We start from the raw sequence: 22,215 nt of genomic DNA on the forward strand, positions 1-22,215 counted from the left end.
GTGTGTATATATAAAGAGAAGCTGGAGGAGAAGGATGTCTCGCCTGTCCTAACGCCGGGAGACATTCTCCTTAGAATACCTCTTTGCCATTTTGAGCTGTAGGCCATATTTTTGCAGGTGTATTTATGTTTAGCCTGGAGGACCTGGTAGTCCAGTTTTCGCGGCTTTATTTTGTTTCCCATAGGGTTTATAATTGATTTCTGGCTGTTTGTTCCTTTTGGCCAGTCCTCCAGACCTCTTTTTGTTTCCCGTTTCTCTTGTGTGAGCAAACGGGTGATTATCAATAAATGCTCGTTACCAAGTACCGGTTATTGTGTGTATTCTTTCATGTTGCGGGTCTCAGCACGAGCCACTACCGCGGAGTAGAGGTTGGGGCCGTAACTTGTCCAAGACACTGTGAAATGCACTTTGCACTTCAATGGAGTAATAAAAAGTTAAAATGGGCATTTTCTTTGTTTTTCTTTGTTGATTGAGCTGATTGAATTGTGTAGTTATCCCAGTTAACTAGTCAGATTTACAATATATTATCGTATTATTTACATTTTTATATTTACAGTAAATTACTGGCTACTGTGTTGCATTACTTCTACAGTAATAGTGTGAAAATAGAGATAATTACTGTAATTGATGTACATCAAGGTACCATAATACCACAGCTCTGTACTGCTATATCACAGTAATTCCATGGGCATGGCAACTGTAAAGTCACAGTATTTAGTTGTACTTTTATTCTAATTAACTGTAAAATATCTACAGTAAATTACTGTGAAATATTCACAGTCAATTACTGTGAAATCCATGCAACTAGTAGCCAGGAATTTACTGTAATTTTACAGTCAAATATTTTACAGTGTATGTTTCATGTGTAGTAGGGTTAGGGTTGTGCATATCTTTGGGATTAAAACAGATGGTTGAATAAAACAAGGAAGATGAAGATTCAACCATTTTCTGATTGATTAATAGTAAAAACTAAATGATACAAGTCGATAATTAATTTAAAAAAAGACATAATAATTGATATTGTATAAAATGTTCAAATGCAATCTTAAATTATTGTAAACATTATTTTCCTTACAGATTTGCTATATTAATAACACTTTATTTATATAGCACCTTTCATGCTTGACGCAGCCCAAAGTGCTTTACAGAGTATGACAGAAAATGACAATAACAAATTAAAGGAGAATACCACCTACATTTAAAATTCCAATATGTTATGTTATAATTCTATTTCTATGGCAGATTAAAGAAAATATATTTGTGATCTCGCTTAGATTCAGAAAACATTACAAATGAGTCAAACTTGTAATCAAGTCTGGAGCTGCTACATCAACAATACATGGGAGTTTATGTGGAGAGTTGTATTATTATTGTCATACCTGCATGAGATGTATTCTCTTGTATGGTTGTCAGTTATGAAACAGAACATTTTCCCATATTCTCTTACTGTCATGTATTGTTTCTCACTTCATTTCAATAGAGCAGCTCCAGACGTTATAATTGATGACATCTAAAATAACATTTTAACAATGTACTTTTTGGATTTGGAGAGACTACTTACATTTTTAGAAATAAAAAAATGTACTTTGGAAATGGGCGTAGTTCCCTTTAAAGGTTACAGTCAATAGCAATTCTGTTTAAATTGTAGTTATACATTACATTATAAGCCCTTGCATAGCATTTATTTATTACTTATATTTCTTTTATATATAATAATGGTGGTTACTCTACATACATCCCTTGTTTATTACATATCATGCTTAATCATTTGGTTATTAGAAAAAACAAAGTCAATGCTAGACTGTGTTCAAAGTTGTTTTCAATATATGAGTGCATGTACAATTTGAGAGCGCTTTACCTTATTAGAAAAAAGCGTAACACATTGTGGGTTATGGAAAAACAAATATAGGCTAAATGTTAGAATGCCTAACTTGCTTTTAGTTTTAAAAAAAGTAATGGTTTCTAAAGCTATTTTTAGGTTTGAATGATATTTATTGTGTTATATGAAAAGTTCAGAAGCACCCATAGTTCACATTTTGTCTCTTCAGCAATAATAAATCCACAAACAAGAGTTTCTGACACTTCTGAGCAGCCCATTAGGACGCATCTCAGGGGGAAAATCCCCGATTTGCTCTGCTCTGGGGGTATTTCACTAAATCGTGTGCTTATTCTGGTGATACTTAGGAAAAGTAAAGCGGTTTTAATAGCTTTCCCTCTGACACATTGATGCTGGAATATGCTCCGGCTCTGCGGCAGATAGCGTCAATCCTGAGAGGAGGGCTTTCATAAGGCCCCGTCTGAACTAAATTAATACACTTCCTCCAACATGTGAGGATAAACCTGAGGGCCACATTACTGCGGCGGCCCCTATCAGCCAGCTTGTAATACGACCGAGTCAGCAGTCAATGAGATACATTTGCAACCAGGCATCAGTCAGGGACTCAGCGCACAGAGCAGGAGATTTAAAATGTCCGGCGGTAAATTAAGTCCTGCTTGAGAAGTGAAAGGTGCCGTCTAAGCAGGCGGCTGCTTACTTTAAATGACAGACTGGTTAAGGGGGTGATGACGATGGGGTGATGGGGGGGAGGAAACTGAGCCGGGTGAGAGGGTTTTTTCTCATTACAGTTCCTATGCATTGAAAAAAAAACGATTGCGTGAAGAGACTGAAACCGTTTATTTTCTTAGATTTGACATGATTTACACATTTCAGCAGACAACACAACTGAATTATACACACTATTTACGGTAGAATATTTCTAATTTTCGCATAAAAATCCCCCAAAACACTAAACCTGTGTTATATATGTTGTTGATTTGTGTGCTTATATTATAGGCCTACTAAATGTTTTTAGCAATTTTGAAATGTCATTTGATTCAAGGTTATGGTGTGTTTCATTTAGTCACCTGTAATGGCATCATATCCCCTTTGAACGTGTCAGCTTTGTGCTTTTCCGCCATAAGCTCTCAAAGATGTACTTCTATATGGTTTTGGGCCACATCTTGCACTTTACACTTTTTCTGTTTCTTAAGGTTCAACTTCTAACTATAGATGAAGGATTGAAGTCATTAGACGTCTGGATCTTAAAGTTTTTAGTCAAAAAAATCGAAACAAATATTCATGGCAGCAGAAAAGCGTTAGAGAAATACAGATTTTTCACTAGAAATTGTTTTTATTCAGTGTTTCGACCAGTTTTAATCACCTGTTCCGTTTATTGTGGAGAGAAGAAAACATATAATACAAACAAGTGCTTGACAGGTATGATAATCTATCACAGCTCTTCTTTTTTGGTGATATCGTAAAGCAAATAAGGGAACAGGCTATATACTTGTGCCTTTTTGTAAGATCTTTTTAAGTCTTTTACGGATGCAACTAGCCAAAAGCCAGTCTATTTAACTCACATAAAGGACAGGTACTCATACAATGTACTCTTACATGATCTTATTATTTAACCATAAGCAACAGTCCCTTACATCCACAGGCGTTGATATCCTCGTGCAGAATGTTGAACTTTTTTAATAAACTGTAATAGCACAAAAACATCTAAGTCTGACAAAATATATGAATAAAATAAAAGCAGATTGTGTTGTCTATTTACAACAATGTTACCAGTTTGTGACAGCTTATTGCGGTTGTTTTTATAATGTAGCTCAACAAATAACAGAATACATGTGGTTTAGAGAATGTGTACCTAAAGGCGTGAAAAGACGTTATGGTATGGTCCTTTACAGATTACATTATCCACTTTAAAAAAAAAAGGGAAATATCAGCAACTTGTATTCTTATTAATAGGAGAAGAGAAAGCCTATAAGCCATATAAACAGGGTGATGGGTACAGAAAGGAGGAACTTCAAATATATGGAAACTCACTTCATAGTGTGAAGCCGCTCTGCAAATGACAGAGCATGTCGTCACTAAGAGGCTTAAGGAAATAATGGAAATAGTGTAGCTCATGTGGCAATGATATGCTTGCTGTAAGAGAAAGGGGAAAAGTGGTATTTTACCGAGATATGAGCCAGACTGGGGGGGGGGGGGGATGAAACGGGAGCATGCTGTTGTGACAGAAGTCACAACAGCATGCTCAGATAAACCCCACCTGGGTGAAGACAGAAAGGCATTAAGTGAGCATATTCACAGTCTAATGCACAGAATAAGTAAAGACATGTGATGCCGACCGAGAAAATATGACTCTGTAACTTATATCTATCTATTTTATGACAACATCCATAGATATAACAATAAAGATGGTGCCCAATTAGGTAGTCACTTCCGTTTGTCTATTTCTGTAACAATTTATTATAGCAAAACTTGGGCTCGTCCGGGATTTGAACCCGGGACCTCTCGCACCCAAAGCGAGAATCATACCCCTAGACCAACGAGCCACACTCGTGAACGAAAGATGCATACTATCTATAGTCTTGGAATATGTCTTGATTGATTCCTATTTTTTTATACCACTATACTGGATATTAAACATCACTCAGGGGACGTTTCTCCATCGAGTGGCGCCGAATGCTGGGCATTTAAACAGCATTTAAACAGTCCTTCGGCGCCACTCGATGACGTAGTATACTTGAAATAGTGGCTCTGCAGCAGCTCTACTCGACAACATTGAGAAACGGCCAGAAAGAACACGGCTAACGCTAGTAAACTGAAGTAAACAGTTACAGCTAGCTAGCAAGCTAACCTAGCTTCTTACCTGTGCTTATATTAACCCCGAGAGCCCTGTATGAGCAAACGAACTAGCTAACTAGGACACTGCATGAAACAAAAAAAGTTCAAGACAGCTCAAATTAGGCTAAAATGGAATGTATCCCATTGTAAAATACCGACTGTTTATTTCAAATCAAGAAAAGAGACCTTTCTTTGTTATCAATGTACCACACCACATCACTTTAACACAACTTATCATTAAGGAGTTCCATTTGAATGCAGCATCAAAGGGTGGAACAAATAACAGGATAGGAAGTGGAAAAAGGTCAAGTTAGCTAATGCAAACTGTTCTGAGTTTCATTATCAATTATTATTGTCAAACGTTGCAATTTCTTGCCTCTTATAGGCATTTCAGCAATTGATTTTCTATCTTTATTTAGCACCATAATTATAACACAAAAGTGAAAATCATTACTATTACTACTTAATATTGCTCTGCCCAGTCAAGAGTGTCTGACAAATCTATGAAAGCACACCTAAGCAACATTGTATGCTATAATCTATTGAAGGCATCACTAAAAGAAAATCCAAAGAAAACATTTAATGCTACAAAAATACGTTTTATTTATTGTAGGCCCTATTTTACCATTCCAATGACATTAGGGTTGTTCTTTTTTTGGAACTCATTGTTATTTATGCTGGTGAACCTTTCATCATTATGAGTGGAGTGATATAACTGGGTATAACTGAATATATTTGCTTTTATTTAAAGAATGCAATGTTAATTATCTAACTTCTATCCGTAATTGCAAGTTCAATAAACACTATTTTGCCTTAAAAATGAGTAATGTTTTAAGACAGAATCAGGCTACTTATTTAAATTGACCAAGGAAGACAAATGGTAGCACATTAACGCAGAAATGTATATGTTTATTTACAGCAGTACTTTTGACTTCTTATAGAAAAAGTACAGGTGCCAATAATTACATTAACGGTGGATCTGTTGTATTCAAGTGCAAATGAAAGTGACAGTGAGGAAGCATGACCAATAAGAGGAGTCTGAAACTGAAGCAGCAGAATTCTGGAACTTACATTTTGATCATTTGTCTGCTGGCTAAATCTATTTATCATCCTGCCAACAATATACTATGCATGTAGTCTGTCTTAATAGTTGTTATTGTTTGCATTCTACAGCTGACTCAGCTCACCAAATATATATTATTCTATGGGGGTTTCATTCTGATCGTTCTGTAAGGTTGATACAGATACTACATCTGCTATTGTACTTCTTAAATATATATGTTTAAATATATAACACAGCATTCATGTGTTAATAACCCCAATTTATTAAATAAATTCAGTCAATTAAAGTTAAAAACATTTTCGAACAAATCTTAGTTGATAAGAAAAAAGCCCAATAATACATTTAAATAACAACCTTGAAATATACCCTTCATATTTTCTATTATAAGCAATCTGAGGCTCCTGTTTTAAGGGATGAGATGCCAACACAATACATGAAACCCTACGGAGAGCTGTGTGTTTTTTTCATCAATATCAACCATAATTGACCTACATTTGATTGTTTTTTCTTACTTGTAACTTATGAGGCAACACCTCTAGTGAGCGGCCCAGCCCTTCGTATGTTTTTTGTATGTGGCCCTCGGTGAAAAAGGTTTGTAGGCTACACCCCTGCTGCCTGCTCTAGACTGAATAGATACTGCGTACGAAATAAAATCTTTACACGAACATTACAAAAATGTTAGAGAAAATAAACATAAATAACTAGAAGATATATGGATCATTATTTAAGTAAAACCAAAAAGCGATTTATCGATTCCAATTTGGGATATCTGTACAATAAAAATATACAAAACTGAAGTAAGTGTTCAGTAGTAGCGACTTAACACAGAGTTGAGTTTCATTTTAGAGCACGTCATTCGATGGGGTCTTTGATATTTTGCATTATGAATACAAAAAAGACCTACATTAGTAAAACATTAATCCTTTAGTCACTTTATTGTACTTTAATAAGATACTTAAAATATTTGTTTTCTGCTTAACCACCCATGAATAGTTTTAAGAAATTTGGCAACATGAAACAAATATAGATGCTGTTGTGTGAATGTTTGAATATCATATTTGTAAGTTTACGCTATTTTTTAATACAATTAATAGTACATTTCCATATCTTTATGTGTAGTGTTGGCCCTGCTGCTCGCGCCCAGTGCATTGTGGTCTATGTGCTAAAGGAAGCTGCAGCACCGGAATCTGAAGAATTCGAGGTGTCCGTCAAGTCTGCTGTTCACCGTCGGCTAGCCTCTCTGTTCCCCTATATGTACTAAACTCTCTGCGGACACACTGTAAGGTAACACTTGCTTATTTCTCCAACTCATGACTTATTTATCACTAAGTTGTCTCAGGGCTGTGTTAATGGCGGTATCGCAGTTAAACCGACGACGCTAACATTAGCTTTTCACATCCTGCAGGAGAAGCTAGCTGCTCTGCTAACGTTAGTTACTACTTAACGCTACAGCTTGTCTTGTACCACTTTGCTAAACAGCTAACAAGCCCTCATAGCATGGTAAATGGCTGTGGTTTGGGTTACAAGAATAAAAAGTAACAATGAAATACGGTGTTTCAAAGAAGAATTCGGCAACAGCACATTCACACCCACCCGGTTGTTTCCGTTATGATAACGCTCGCTAAATAAACATATCCCCATTCTAATAACGGTAACGTTTACGTCAGCTAACTTTTTACGCGACGTTAAGAAAATTAGCTAGCAGCTTGTAACGCTAATTTTCAAAGCTGTTTTTAAATTAGCTCAAACTACCTTGCACCATAGGCTTGTACACTTGCATACATAGCAGTAGTTTCAGTCTGAGTGCTGTGGGTGTGTTTCTCACTGTTTGACTTCATTTAGAGGGTTTGAATATAACACACCGATTTAACTACACACAGCAACTAACACCCAGGTAGTAAACACAGGGTACGAGTTGAGGTTAATAGCATCAATATGGCTTAATCTGTAATCCTCAGATCATAGCTTCGTAGTGGGAGCAGATGTAATGCAGCTATCTAAGCAGGAAGAGTATTTTTTTTGTGGTGAGAGACAGCACTCGAACACACGTTACTGAGAACAAACCAGACTTCCTGTCTCTCACAGTCAGCCTTGTAAGTATGCGCCTATATGAATGCCTCCATTTCAGAAAAGATCCTTTTTAGAGGACCGATTTGTAGAAAATTAGAGTGTGTTTAAACATTATGTGATGCATTCTGTCTTTTTCCTTCAGGTCTAACGAGGAGGAAACATGTCTCAGGCCGACAAAATGAAGGTGAGTGTCCGAACACAGACCATCTTGACCAAAACAGTATGCAGTAATACCAGATTCCTACTTCTTTTAGACTAATCACATAGTTCATCTTAATATCTATCTTCTGAATATGTAGATAAAGTCTTCTGTCTTTTAAATCATCCAGAGCTTTAGTTCATACACCGTTGAATTGTGGGTCACTTAGACATGCTTAGTTTGCTGCTCCCCATCCGCATGACTCATTGTCGCTTTATGTGGGTGGAAAGGCCCCAAGGCAGTTTCAAAATACACCTTATCAGACTCGGCATCAGTCAAGACCTTTGATGAAAGGATGAGGAAAAGATAGTTCATAAAGACTGTGAGGCTAACATAAGTAGAAACATGTACCTTTTCATGTTGGATGGTCCTATTGACCTGCCTCTCATTGGTCTGAATAGCTCTGTGTAGGACAGGTCTGTAAACTGGGGAATGATGGGTGGAAATAGACTGCAGAGGACTAGCTATTAGCCCTCCTAAATATTCTGGCTGTTTGTGAGCAGCTGTTTCCTCACTGGCGTCTACTAGCACTAATAACTGGCTATAATGTTTTGGAAATATCTATAGCCAAACCATGTTTAACCTTGTTTTGATTTTAGACATAAAAGTGTGTCCAGAAGTAAAAACATGTTTGTATTTGATGACTTTATTTTGCTTTTGATTTACAGCAGGGCCAGTTCAACAACCCTGAGACCCCAGGGTACGTTGGATTTGCCAACCTGCCAAATCAGGTTCATCGCAAGTCAGTCAAAAAAGGATTTGAGTTTACGTTGATGGTGGTAGGTGAGTGAACCATCAAGCCTTTTCTCGTTTTGTCCTTTTCTTCTTGTCGTCATGCAATACTGAATGTATGTGGTCTGAAATATGATCGTGTACTCAGTGATAACAAGGTTTATGCTAGCCCGCTAGAGTCAACATGCATATTTGAGGAATGTGTTCAGGCTTTAAGGCTCATGTGAATTGGTTTCTGTGACAAATGTATGATGGGGATGTTGCTACTAGCCCACATTATACAGCTGTAATAAGCTGTTCTTTCTACACTTCAGTTCAAAAGTCCTTCACCTCTATAGTTAGAGTTTATAAGCTGATAGCAGAACAATGATTTAGTTTTCAGTAAAGCATAGGTTTAGTTCTGTGTGAATGAAGTCTGTAGAATATGCAGATGACCCATATGTGTATCTGCTCAGCTGGCGTTAGTGTAAACTCTTGATGTGAACACTGTGACTGTGTGAACCTCTCTGCTTGTTGGTAAGGGGGAGGGTAGAAGCTCCCCTGAATGCTGCTCATCCTTTTCTTTAAAATAAACCAGAGAGGAATGTAGCCAGTGGGCCTCGAGGGATTCATTGACACAGTGGACAGGGCCTGCTGTTCCCTCTGCTGCAAGAATACTCATTATGTGCTTATTTAACCTTCCGTGTGACTCGGCTTCTTCCATACATCTGTCATTTCCTGTTTCCTAGATAGCTGCAGTTCTTCACTACAGATAAAACAATATACTTTGAAACCTTATCATTTCACGTTACTTGAGGTTTTCCCCATAAAGACCCTTTACCACATGTCAATGAAACTGTATATAATGTAAATGTTCATATACACTCAGGTTATTCTGGCAAATTCCCTGTTAAGGACGTAGCAGAGACTTGTGTGAACCTTTTGTCTCTGCTCTGGTGGGAACCGCAGTAGCTGCATTCCTGGGCAAAATCACACGAGCGTTAGGATGTTAAAGTTTCAGCAACTCTGTGACCATTAGACACATGTTCATAGTGTCTGACCGTCATAGTTTGTTCAATGTTGTTCCCTGCTGTTTGAACTAAACTGCTGTTGAAGTCTCATGGATTTTCCAGTCAGATTTAGGCAGAAACCTAAAACACAGCTCAGGGGATCTGACTATGTTTTTAGTGGAGAGATATTTTTAGTCTGGTATAAGGCTCAATCCTTTTCTTGGAATCAGGCCATCAGCTATTATTGAAATAACTGGCAAAGATTTATACTTCGGTGTCAGATAGCATCATAATGTATCTCCGGATGGAGCTGGTCGTACCGTGTGTCACAGACAGATGTTTTTGTTTCCTGCAGAAGTGAGGACGATCTTTGTTCTATTCATTCAAACCCAACTCCGATAGAGGAGGTTTTGCGACAGCCTTGGTGTTAACCTTTTTCCATTTTCAGCAGTTGTGTTTTATTGATGTGCTTTGCTGCATGGTGATTGTTTCACTTTCCTTTGTCAAAAGGTGAATCTGGACTTGGAAAATCCACCCTGATCAACAGCCTGTTCCTCACTGACCTTTACCCCGAGAGAATCATCCCTGGAGCTGCAGGTAAAACACACACACTCACTCCTACTTAGGGATGGGTACCGAGCCCCGGTATTAAACGAGCCCCGGGGATGACTTATTAAAGACCGTGGTACCGTTAAGCTCCGACGTTATCGGTCTTTTTATCGGTACTGGAGACATGCAAAACATGTCATATGTATTATTGCTACTTAAACATTATATTGCAGTTTTAGTGTCGCCAACTCCGATTCTAATACGCAAAAAGACTGCAAAATGCGTTTATAATTATTTTTAGTATTTTAGATCTTTCCAATCCAGTCGAGAGATCTCTCTCTCTCCCCCGCCTGCTTCGGAGGGGGCGGGGCAGTTGACACACACGCAGCTGCTACACGCAGCAACACACACACACGGAGGAGATGGCAGAGAGAACGCGCTCCGAGGTGTGTTTAAACTTTACCCGTCTCCATGTGGACAATGCTCGTTACCAAAAGTGCAATAAGAGTTCAGCATGTAAGGGCGGTAACACGAGCAATGTGTCTAAACATTTAGCAAAAGTGCTCCACATCCAGACGGAGGAATGCACCGGGTTCCACTGTGTTTCTAGCAGCTCTGTAGCCCCATCCACGAGGAACGTTTCCACGTCAGGTGTTCTGTATGCTAGCAGCAACACACCGAGTTAACTCCATGATACAAACATGGGTTAATGATTAGAGGAAACTGAGTTATTTAGTTTGTTAAAGTTTCAGCTATTCTGTTTACAGTCTGTCATCAGATTATTTAATACGATTTGTTAAAACGTTGTTTCTTTTGATGTGAAATATTATGTATTTAATTTAAATAAAAAGCAATTTGTTTAGTTAGTTTACTTTATTTTGTTCTCCAAAAGAACCGATAAGAGAACTGTTAAAGGACCGGATCGATAAGCGGTATCGATAAAAGTAGTTGTACCGTTAAAACCTTAACGATACCCATCCCTACTCTTACTGAAGCTTGTTAAAAGGGTACAGCTGAAAAGGGTTCAAATCCTGGGGCAAGGATATCACCATAAAACGTACCCATTTGATAACTTACAATTAGACAAGTGTTTTCTAAGTTCCTAAGTTGAAATATGCAAATGAGATGACCTAATGCTACATTTTGGTGAATCTCAGAGAAATCTCAAATGTATAAGAATTTAGAAAAATAAGTAATATAAACAATGTGAACACTTTTTATTGTAATATATACTATAACATCTGAAATGTATATTTTGGATGCAAAATAGCTCTAACTCTTCAAATGGTCATCTGCTTAACAAACCAAATGTTTTGCCTGTGGTGTCTTACCGTGCATCGTATTGAAAGCATGTTAACGTGGACTGACTGTGACTCTACATGTTGTCATGAGTTCTCTCACTTTCTGTTGTTCTAACAGAGAAGATAGAGAGGACGGTTCAGATCGAGGCGTCGACGGTAGAAATTGAGGAGCGAGGAGTGAAGCTCCGCCTCACCGTGGTCGACACTCCGGGATACGGAGACGCCATCAACAGCCAAGACTGGTAGGTTTTGTTTTTAGGGCTGATGATGATGATGATGATGATGATGATGAGACAAAGGGTTTTACATTTTAAATTACCCAGTGTCAAAATTGTTATCTTTATCAGTGATGAGCCACTAAACTGAGGCAGTGAAAAATAAACGTTTGTCCAGATATTTCAAGTCCTAAAGAGAACGTGTTCATGTAGACTTTTCATAGACCCAACATGCATCCTGCATTACTTGGTCAGAACCTGTTTTCCTTTTTTCTTGTACATCACACCTAACATAAATATGAATACCTTTTTCTCCTGGGGAAATAAAACCTAAATGTATGGTTTTTAAATCTAAAGAAGTATGTGTGTGTGTGTTAAAAATGGACTCCTTAATATATAATAATTACAAAACAAAACAAATGTTGCAGTGCATAGTCATGTAAGAGAAATCAAAACAAAAAAATGACATTTACAACAACAATAACAGCATTAGCAACATAAACGGTGCCACATCTAGTGTTCGAAAAGGAGTGAGAAGAAGTATAATTTATTTAATCTCACCCCCTTGTCCCTAAATGATTTATTTATAATCTATAATCTGCAATAATTATCATTTTTATGCATTATTATTATTATTATTATTATTAACCTGCTTTACCTGTTGATTGATATATATATATATATATATATATATATATATATACACATACATACACTGATATACATATATGCACACATACATATACATACATATACACATACACATAGTCAAACACCTTCCCCATCCCTGCACCTGGAGAAAATGATGTCTCTGTATTTCCTCTTGCACTGGTTCACGTCTGGACATGGCTTTAGCTCCACATTCACACGGTTCCATGGTCTCACTCCACAGGCTGAGATACACAAAGTTCTTCTGGTTGTCTCCTTGAACTATGTCCCCCCACTCGTTGAGTGAATACTTTTTGGATGTTTCCTGGTAAAACGTTATGATTAGCCTTAAACGTGATTTGTGCCGTTTGGAATTCTACCAGGTCTGTGAATTTGAACAGTTTTGACTGCAGGAATAATGTGTTAGTGTGATCAAGGTATTTGGCATTGTGAAGGATTCGTATGGCTTCTTTTGTAGAAGAGATACTGCATGAATAGAACTTTAGTAGTTATTGCCCCAGATGTCAGCACAGTCAGTCAGATATGGTAAGACTAGTGAACAGTAGAGAATGCAAAGTGAGTTCTGATCTAGAACTTGTTTTACTTTGTTTCGTATGGAAATGCTTCTTGACAGCTTTGATTGTACATGTTTTATGTGTCATTTCCAACTTATTGTGTCATCTATTATTACCCCAAGAAATGTAATTTCATGGACTCTTTCAATTTCAACCCCATCTATTTGCATTTGTGTTTTTGTTCTATGGTTACGGAACAGCATTCATTTTGTTTTACTCAAGTTTAATGATAGTTTATTCTTGTCAAACTATGTTTTTAATTTGTGCATTTCATGTTCTATGTTCTCCACTAGCTGTTCTAAATTCTCCCCAGAACAGAATATATTTGTATCAGCAGCAAACAAAACTAGCCTCAGTACATTGGATACTCTATTGCCAGTGATGTTGATCTAAAACCGTATTGACTGTCCGTTACTTCTTTCTGATAAAGTCAGGAGATAATTATTTTTTAAATATCTGATGTATATGCATTTATAAAGAGTTTGATAAAGAGTTTACTTTTTTCTTTTGCATTAAATGTTTTCAGAAATGTGTCTAATAGTTTGTCTTTTGTAATGAAATTGTATTTATTTCTCTTACCCAGTTTCAGCACCATCATCAGCTACATTGATGACCAGTTTGAGCGCTACCTCCATGACGAGAGCGGTCTAAATCGTAGACACATTGTTGACAATAGAGTTCACTGCTGCTTCTACTTCATTTCCCCGCTGGGCCACGGGTGAGTCCTGCCCTACGTGCTCACACACCGACAGGGCTTTCAGTTAGTAAACATTTGACAAATACTTATTTTTGGTCTCTGTTTCCGGCCCACAGCCTGAAGCCCCTGGATGTCCAGTTTATGAAGGCCATTCACAATAAGGTCAACGTGGTTCCTGTCATCGCCAAGGCGGACACGCTCACCCTCAGAGAGAGGGAGAGGCTCAAGCGCCGGGTGAGGACAGCACAGTCACCTATTGTTCAACTTCCAGTTCCTGAAATAACCAGCAGCTAGCATGTGCTCATGGTCACCACTGTTGCCGTCCACTGTATGAAAATACTTTTTGTACCTAAAGTACTCAACTAAAACGACAGGAAGTGTCAAAAGTGATTTTGATTCAAAGAAATGTTTCTAAAATGTAATATTGCCAGGCCATTTTATTGTGGATGTCCAATTAGTGTTGATGGTTAATGTAGTCAATTCTCTCAGTCAGCCCTGTTTTCTAACTGAGTTCTCTTTCTCACGGAGCTCAATTAGCAGTTCCCTAACAGGCACTGCAACCCAATAGCTTACAATGGTGTCAGGTGACAGGATGACTCTCTTGACAGTCATCCGCCCTCTTGAGCTAGTCTTGGTTGTCATTCCAAGTTGATTTTGTGGACACCGGAAAAGCTCCCCAGCAATCCTCTGTCCGAGTGATTCAATCTTATGCACGCAAAAAAACTGCCCACAGTTGACGCCTATTGCAGCGGAATGATTCTGTTTCTGAATCGGCATTCCTTTATTTGTCCTGCAACAAGGACATTTAAGGTATTACAACAGCAGAAGTATTAGTGCATATCAAGTCAAAAGAATAGACCTGCATTTTAAATTAAAAAGTAGGTACACGTTATTAATAATAAAAACACAATAAGTAAAAACAGAACAGTTGAGTACACCATGGTAAAAAAACAAGAAGCACTACATATATTTAGTTATAAGTGACCTTATAAAATGATAGAAGTAGCTCGTATTGTTTACAGATTTTAGATAAATTGAAAGAAAAATTAAGCGTAAATTGCACAAGGGTATATTGCACCAAGTTTTATATTCACAGGATTATATTTTCTGTTAAGAGAGAGCATCTGGGTAAAGGTCCAGTTCAACCTGGTGAGTCTAAGATCCTCCTCATAACGTCCTCTGCACCTGTATGTAATGTACAAGCAAGGAAAACAGAGTTTTGTTTTAGATCTTTTTTGCTTCAAACCTAGAACCGGTTTAGGAAATTCAGTTTGTAAGTGGAATCTAGCGCATCCCCTGGCTACCCAGAGGCGGAGACCACAAACTGAAGTAGATTGTACTTTGTCACTGGCACATCAAATGTCGCTGGATGCTGAAAGTGCAATAGCAGAACATTTTCTCTGTCAATATAGCAGGCACTGAGGAATTAAATTGCTTCAATGAACCACATTTACCTTTAACACTGTTTACTGACATTCACAGGATACTATTAGTTTGAATTGACAGTAAACGGTATACAAAGTAATATAGGGTGATTATAATGTGTTTTCTACTGTCTTCTTGGTAAGGTTCTGGATGAGATCGATGAGCACGGCATCAAGATCTACCACCTTCCTGATGCTGAGTCTGATGAGGATGAAGATTTCAAAGAGCAGACCAGGATCCTGAAGGTAAACGCTCCACTTCCTGCTCAACTTATCAGCCCTTATTTATTGTTTCGTTATCATGCCGATGAAATGTTAAGGTAGGTTAGGTCCATTCAAGTGCTCCATTTGCTCTGTGTTTTAAATGTCATGAACTACTCCTCTTTTCCAGGCCAGCATCCCTTTTGCAGTTGTGGGATCCAACCAGCAGATTGAGGCCAAAGGGAAGAAGGTGAGGGGCCGCCTGTACCCCTGGGGGGTGGTGGAGGTGGAGAACCCAGAGCACAACGACTTCCTCAAGCTGCGGATCATGTTGATGTGAGTTGCACATTTGTACATTTGAGTAATAAGAAAGAATGAAAATGAGAGTTCCTGACCTGCCTAACTGTGTATCTTGTGCTACAAATGTTGCAAGTGTTGCTATCTTGGAGAAGTGGTTAGTTTGGCAGGTTGACACAAAAATGAAACATCCATTTTGGTAACTTATCTGCAGCCTTCCCTTTTGCTAGGCCATCTGCATCCTAAGGCATTGGTTCGGTTCCCAACCTAGGGGGGTAACCTTAGCTACTAAAATTCAAGTTAGTAGCTATTAAAGGCATAAAAAGACAGAAATGTATAATTCTTTCTATAGAAATGTTTCTTCTGCCGGTAAAGTGTCCAAACCAGGCTTTTCTGGATAAGCGCATTTTTAAAACAGTCATTGTCCATGCTGGTTCCAGTTTGATTATTTGTCACAGTTGCTGCGATCAGATCGGTCTCCTCCATTTTGTAGATTATTTACGACTTTTGAATCCACATAAACACATCGGCAAAATCCGGCTTACTTTGAGCATTTGTTTTAAACAGTTTAATCCCTTTGTGAATTGTTTCCACTTGCGCCGTCCTTTCATTTCTTCATACAGCGGGAATCCAAATGAATTAATCCTGAGTCCAATAACCATCAAAGTCACTCCAATAGTGCTCCTTAATTACGCTTTCATCCTCCTTTAACAACATACTTCACATTCATCCAGTTTGTGACAGCAGTTGTAGCTTTTTTGAGACTTTTAAACTTGAATTACCGCTGTTGCGCCCCCCCCTTGTGTGTGGGGGGGCGCAACTTCCAACAGGAGTCATTTGGGGGGGCTCTTGGGAAAAAAAGGTTGGGAACCCCTGATCTAAGCAATGAGCCTAGGAGTGCACAAGGTCCTTTTGAACACGCACACACGGTGCTTCAAAGTTTTGTCCATATAACGTCGGGGCAGAGAAGAAAAGTAGTATTGTTCCCAATACAACAATCGCCCCAAACTTTAGATTTTCTTATCTTACAATGAACCCTTCATATCTACATAGGGAGCGGGTCCTTTTCCACGTTGTCTGCTATGTTGCACCACCATTTCTTTAAAAGTAGCTCAGAAGGGACAAGCGAATACCACAGTCTTACAAAGGGAAGCCTGGGCGAGGGTTTATTAGCCGTTGCAATCCTCAACAGCAAAGCCAGATTGCGCACGAATCCTGCTCACCATCCCCAAGTAATTATTGGTTGGTGACCTTTTTTCTCCCACAGAACCCACATGCAGGACCTACAGGAAGTGACCCAGGACCTCCACTACGAGAACTTCCGCTCGGACCGCCTCAAACGGGGTGGCAGGTTGTCCTCCCATGGTTACATTCTGCCTCTGTCTCCTGCGTACGTACCTGTCTGTCCGCTTGCTTCACTGCACCTCCCCCACCTCAAACAGCAAAACCTTACAGTAGACGTATATCATTATTACAGTAGTGTTTTAAACAAACAACACAGAAATGACGCCACAGATGTTACAGTAATAAAACATCCAGGGTGGTGTACAAGGAAGTTAGAAACACTTGTGCTCGATGGATTCGCGTTATCCTTCTTTTGTCTATCTACAGTTCAATATTAAACTAGTATCATTCTGTAGCTGTAACTCATCATTTTGCATGTTCATGACATCATTTAGGCCTTGGTAGCGCAGCAGTGGCTTTAATGCTGTGTGCATAGCAGGTTTTAGAGGGTTAGCTCATAGCTAAATAGCATGTGTAGTTGAGTAGAGGTCATAAACATATCATTTAACCCCCCGATGTAGACCCAACATCTTTTAGCCTTTCTTCTAAAGCCTGGCCAGGATAAGGCATTCTTCACATTGCCTCACCATCTGTCCAAAGATGGCTGTCTGCTGGAGGTATCGTTATATTTTTGTTTTCATCTGGGGGAGGAAACGCTGTCCCCCCCCGACTCCTCACACTCTTTTGAGTCTCCTTTCTTTCATCTCTTTGTAGTTATTTGTTGTAGCTGCCCACTCTTCACTTTGCAAGAACAACTAACCCACTGATCCCCTCTTCACCTTCTCAATGTGGCTTCTTGTCAACTTTGCCTAATGCTACTTCAAATAGTTCAACGTGCACTTTCGGGAAACCACCGACTCACTCCACTGATGCTTCACTAAACTTAATGATTCTTTGCTTGATTGTTATACATTCTGCAGAGATATAAGAGGTTGTGTTATCAGTGTGTAGCATCACGGAAACATCCAAACTAACTAAAGCCGTGTTGATGCAGAAAGGGCCCGGAGCCGGAGGAAACGGACAAGGACATGATCCTGCAGGAGAAGGAGGCTGAGGTGAGACACTTCGGACATGACACTACTTTAGGCTTCTGAAAAATCCATTATTTGATGTATTCTTTTTCATAGATTTACCCTTAGCATTGACCAGATTTCTTAAAGGAACAGTTTCACATTTTTGGATATACACTTTTTTGACATTTAGTTTTTATCCAGCAAAAGACATTAAATAGGTTTTAGTTTTTTGGTCAAGAATTAGATGAGAAGAACAAAGCCACTCATCTCTGTTTTTAATATGAGGCCAAGAGTTGTAGCATAAAGACTTGATGGTGAACTAGCAGAGTGCACTCGGTAGAATGCAGACATCCTCCAGGACTGCTGCTGCTGCTGTAATGTTTGTTGAGAACAAACCACAATTGTTTTAATCGAGACCGCAGCTGTCACGCCAGCTCCTGTGTGACAGCGATCGCGCGGCACTGAGGTATTGAACCTCAGTGCCGCGCGAAGGAGCGGCCAAATTGTGTGTGCAGTATTCCTTTGGATCTGTTTATCAACACTGATTCATACGATTGACAGTAAGTCATTCCTCATTTGACTCGGAAACCTGATTAGAAAGAAAATGTAATTTGTATAGCACTTATACGTTATACATTAAACTGGTAGAAACAATAAGTAAACAGCATTAAAAAGTGCAGTTGGAATGAATAAAATAAAAAAACAAGGTCAGATAATAAAAACTAAAGGTAGTTCGATTCAATGAATTAAATCATAAAACCCTCAAATGTGAAGTTTTGTGAAAAAGAATTGACTTGAAGCCTAAAAGTCAGAGTCAAAGCTGAGACTGCAGAGTCGGTTTAAAAGAGCTGCATAGAACAAATGAAACCTCATCTGTCTGCAGTGCACTGAATGAAAAACTCTCAAAACCCTTCTTTAGCAGAAACAAGTTTCCAAACTGAAGCGAGTTTTATGATGAGTCAACAGTAAATACAAATGGTAAAATACACTTTACAATAAATCAATACCATGAGTTGTCCTTTAGCACACAATATGGGTCTAATGGTTCTAGTATGTAAGATCAGCTGCTGACAGACAGATGCGTGACTGAACAAATAATCCGCCTCCAACTCAAGAAAGCTATTTCTGTAAGCTTTACCTGAGCTGGATTTAAAAGAACACTTTGACATAGCCAGGCTAGCTGTTCCAGTCCATATGCTAAGCTAATATAAGCTAACCCGCTGCAGGTAAACGTAGGTTACAGACATGAGTTTCTATTTTGTCATTCTTTTTTATGGATGAATTACACTTTGAAACCAAGGAACAATGAAACATGTCAAGTAATTGTTCCTGTTGTGTTAAGCTGACAAATGATTCACAGTGTGTTTCTGTTGAATTATTCATAGTGGGAGTTGTTACTAGTCAATGATTTCTAACTGGCATTAATAAGAAAACATTCAGTAAGACACCTCTGAATCTCAGCTGAGTGAATGTGCATGTTGCTCTGTGTTGCACAGCTGAGACGAATGCAGGAGATGATCGCCAAGATGCAGCTGCAGATGCAGAAGCAGGGCGACGGAGAGGGGGACGGCCAACATGTGTGAAGAGCTAACGGTAGGACAACACTCCTGGCCCTGTTATGGCTTTTCCCTTTCCTGTAATGTGTTTGAAGCAAGTTGTTGTAAATGGTCTGCAAAGGCTAATATTCCCAAAGACCTTACTACATACCTCCTTATTTAAAGACCTCAAATACTGTAAAACATGTTCATTTTGTTCAATTCAAATGGCTCAATTGTTCTTGTGAATGTTGTTTTAAATAGTGATAGAATGTTGGCCTTTTTTATTTGTATATAGCTTTATTTCATATTCTGTAACCAGTAGCAGCTTCTCAAAAGCTTACAATATACTGCTTATATATAAAGAAATACATTGATATTGACCAGTGTATTGGTCCGGCCCTGCACCGCAGTCCCAGTTTTACTTCTGATACATAATGACATCACTATGTAACAGTCACACAGTCATTGGCTAGCGCTCCAACACATTGTACGTGATAGGCTAGGGGGCAGGAAATCTCTGCAGCACAGAGTATGAGAGAAAGAAAGAGCTTTTGAACATTAAAGCATGGAGACGTGTCAGAGTAGAGGAACTAAATACTGATACGATCCTGAACATGAGCAGAATGTCCTCTTTCAATTCAATTCAAAACCTTTATTCATCCAGGTAAAATCCCATTGAGATCAATGATCTCTTTTTCAAGGGAGACCTGCAGCAGTAGGTTCCACAAGAAGACATAAAAACATAAACAACAGAACAACAAAAGGACATCATACAGCAAAATGTACAGGGATTACAATTTACATATTTAACCACAAGTACAGGTACCAACAGCATCTGATTGTGTAGCATCCAACCGAGCTTTAAAAACATGTAGTGGTACTAGCTTGGTCATTTTCCATTCTTTTTGCAGACTGTTCCATGTTAGTGGAGCTGCACATCTAAAAGCTTTCTTCCCTAAGACAGTCCTAGCACTTGGCACATTTAATAAAACCACAGCATCTCAGGCAATAAGTACTTTCAATTCGCAGAGAGATCAGGGAGCAGATATAAGATGGTAGTTTATCCAACATGGCTTTGTAAATGAAAGAGTACCAGTGACTGAGCCTCCGTACAGTAAGTGATGGCATAACCGCCTTGGTATACAGGGTACAGTGATGCGTAAGTGCTTTACAGTTTGTCAAAAATCTCAGTGCGCTGTGATACGCAGCATCTAACTTGCTCAGCTAATTGGCAGGTGCATTCATATATAACAAATCACCATAATCCAGCACAGGTCAAAAGGTCACAGTGACTAGCCTTTTCCTGGCCTCAAGCGAGAAACAGGACTTATTTCTGTAAAAGAAACCTAGCCTAACCCTCAGCTTTTTAAGCAGGTTATTGACATGAAGTTTAAAAGTGAGACAGTCATCAAGCCAGATACCTAGGTATTTGTAACAGGTAACCACTTCAAGTTATATTCCTTGCGTAGGTACAATATCCAAAGCACCTCTTTAACTTAAATACCTAGATTGTGAGCTTGTGTTGATGCTAACGTGTTCTTTTCCCCTGTAGGTGTTCGGGCCGCTGCTCCAGTTTGACTGAGGACGGATGATAGCTGAGAACGTGTAAAGGCATCCTGGTTATTGCCACTATTTTTTATTCCAATCCTTTACGGGATTTGGAGTCATTTTTTTTATACATACAGTAAAGTATATTCAAACAGTGTTATGTTTATATATTTCCACACGGTTCTATTTCTTTCTTTATTTGCTTTTGCCAGTCACTCAAATGAAGTCATGTGACCCATCTTCTGAAAAGGTGGCATATCTTTGATACAAACTGTTACTTTTTGTTGCTATTTAGAAAACCAAAGTACTGTTACTTGTTTTCTGGAACATCTCTGAAAACACGTGCTAACTCATTTGGGAGAGTGAACTATGGGACAACTGGTAGCTTTTTCCGCCATTGTTATGCCCTTGTTGTGATATTCCTTTTGTTGAGAGAAAACATGATTCTGTCTATAAATGACCACTTCAGTTTCCAATTCATAGTCCACCTCGCTCATTGTTAAAAGATTAGCCCAATCATGTGCATACAAGTCGACCAAGGTCAGATTTTCCAGTGAATTGTCTCTCCTTTCCTGTCAAAGTCTCCATTGGTGCAGTTCTCAGATCAGTGTATTTTAAATATGATGGCATTCAAGTGACAGTCTTCCTGTAGACAAATGAAGGACTTTCAAATGAGGTGCGGTGCCTCTGTTTGGTGCTCTCCATCAACTAGAAGTCATTCCTCCATGTTCCCTCTACAATGTCATGTGCCAGGCAGCGTTGTTTCGTTGATGCAGGGAGAGGTAGCAGTCCCTACTGCCGAGTACTCTGTGGTTCCCTGACCAGAGATTTAATATTCTCTTACACCGATGAGGTCGGTGTAGCCAACGTTCCCCTCACCAGCCAAGATGTGAGTTCTTCTCGACATTCCTCTTTGTGCTGTTTTTACCCACTTTTAAAGCACCAAATATTGTTCTTGATGCATATATTGTAATAAGTTTAATAAACTTTATTAATCTCTTCTGTGATTTGAGGCTCTTTTTTTTGTATTTATCTACCTGGTCTAGTATAACACTGAGTTAAAGCTTAACTTGTTCCCACATTGACATCAGCCTCTGCTACAGTGTTTTATTTCAGTGAGGTGAGTTGCCTCGGGAGACAAATCCACTGTGAGATTGCCTTTACTACGTGTCTGTAATTACAGTTTAGTGTGAGCAAATG

At 38.7% G+C, this 22,215-nt stretch overlaps 1 protein-coding gene and 1 non-coding gene across 6 annotated transcripts; one reads left to right on the forward strand and one right to left on the reverse strand.

Annotated features, from left to right (window-relative positions):
• Nucleotides 1-4,308: 4,308 nt before the first annotated feature.
• Nucleotides 4,309-4,380, reverse strand: trnap-ugg. The gene has a single exon. It is a non-coding gene; the product is annotated as a tRNA-Pro (tRNA).
• A 2,470-nt stretch (nucleotides 4,381-6,850) lies between these two features.
• Nucleotides 6,851-22,022, forward strand: sept2 (septin 2). 5 transcript variants are annotated; one of them, XM_034215290.1, is made up of 14 exons: nucleotides 6,878-7,014; nucleotides 7,694-7,828; nucleotides 7,948-7,989; nucleotides 8,673-8,787; nucleotides 10,236-10,322; nucleotides 11,694-11,817; nucleotides 13,597-13,731; nucleotides 13,827-13,944; nucleotides 15,279-15,380; nucleotides 15,526-15,671; nucleotides 16,900-17,022; nucleotides 17,911-17,971; nucleotides 19,426-19,522; nucleotides 21,020-22,022. In XM_034215290.1, the coding sequence occupies exons 3-13, from the start codon at nucleotides 7,966-7,968 to the stop codon at nucleotides 19,510-19,512; spliced, it is 1,122 nt and encodes a 373-aa protein (XP_034071181.1). In that variant the 5' UTR covers nucleotides 6,878-7,014; nucleotides 7,694-7,828; nucleotides 7,948-7,965; the 3' UTR covers nucleotides 19,513-19,522; nucleotides 21,020-22,022. The 5 variants fall into 5 exon arrangements, with proteins under 5 accessions (XP_034071179.1, XP_034071183.1, XP_034071181.1 ...); XM_034215289.1 differs by having other exon boundaries at nucleotides 6,886-7,019; XM_034215288.1 differs by lacking the exon at nucleotides 7,694-7,828 and having other exon boundaries at nucleotides 6,851-7,019.
• The last annotated feature ends 193 nt before the right edge of the window (nucleotides 22,023-22,215 follow it).

This window comes from Gymnodraco acuticeps, unplaced genomic scaffold (genome assembly GCF_902827175.1).
Source record: "Gymnodraco acuticeps unplaced genomic scaffold, fGymAcu1.1, whole genome shotgun sequence".
NCBI classification, from domain to species: Eukaryota; Metazoa; Chordata; class Actinopteri; order Perciformes; family Bathydraconidae; genus Gymnodraco; species Gymnodraco acuticeps.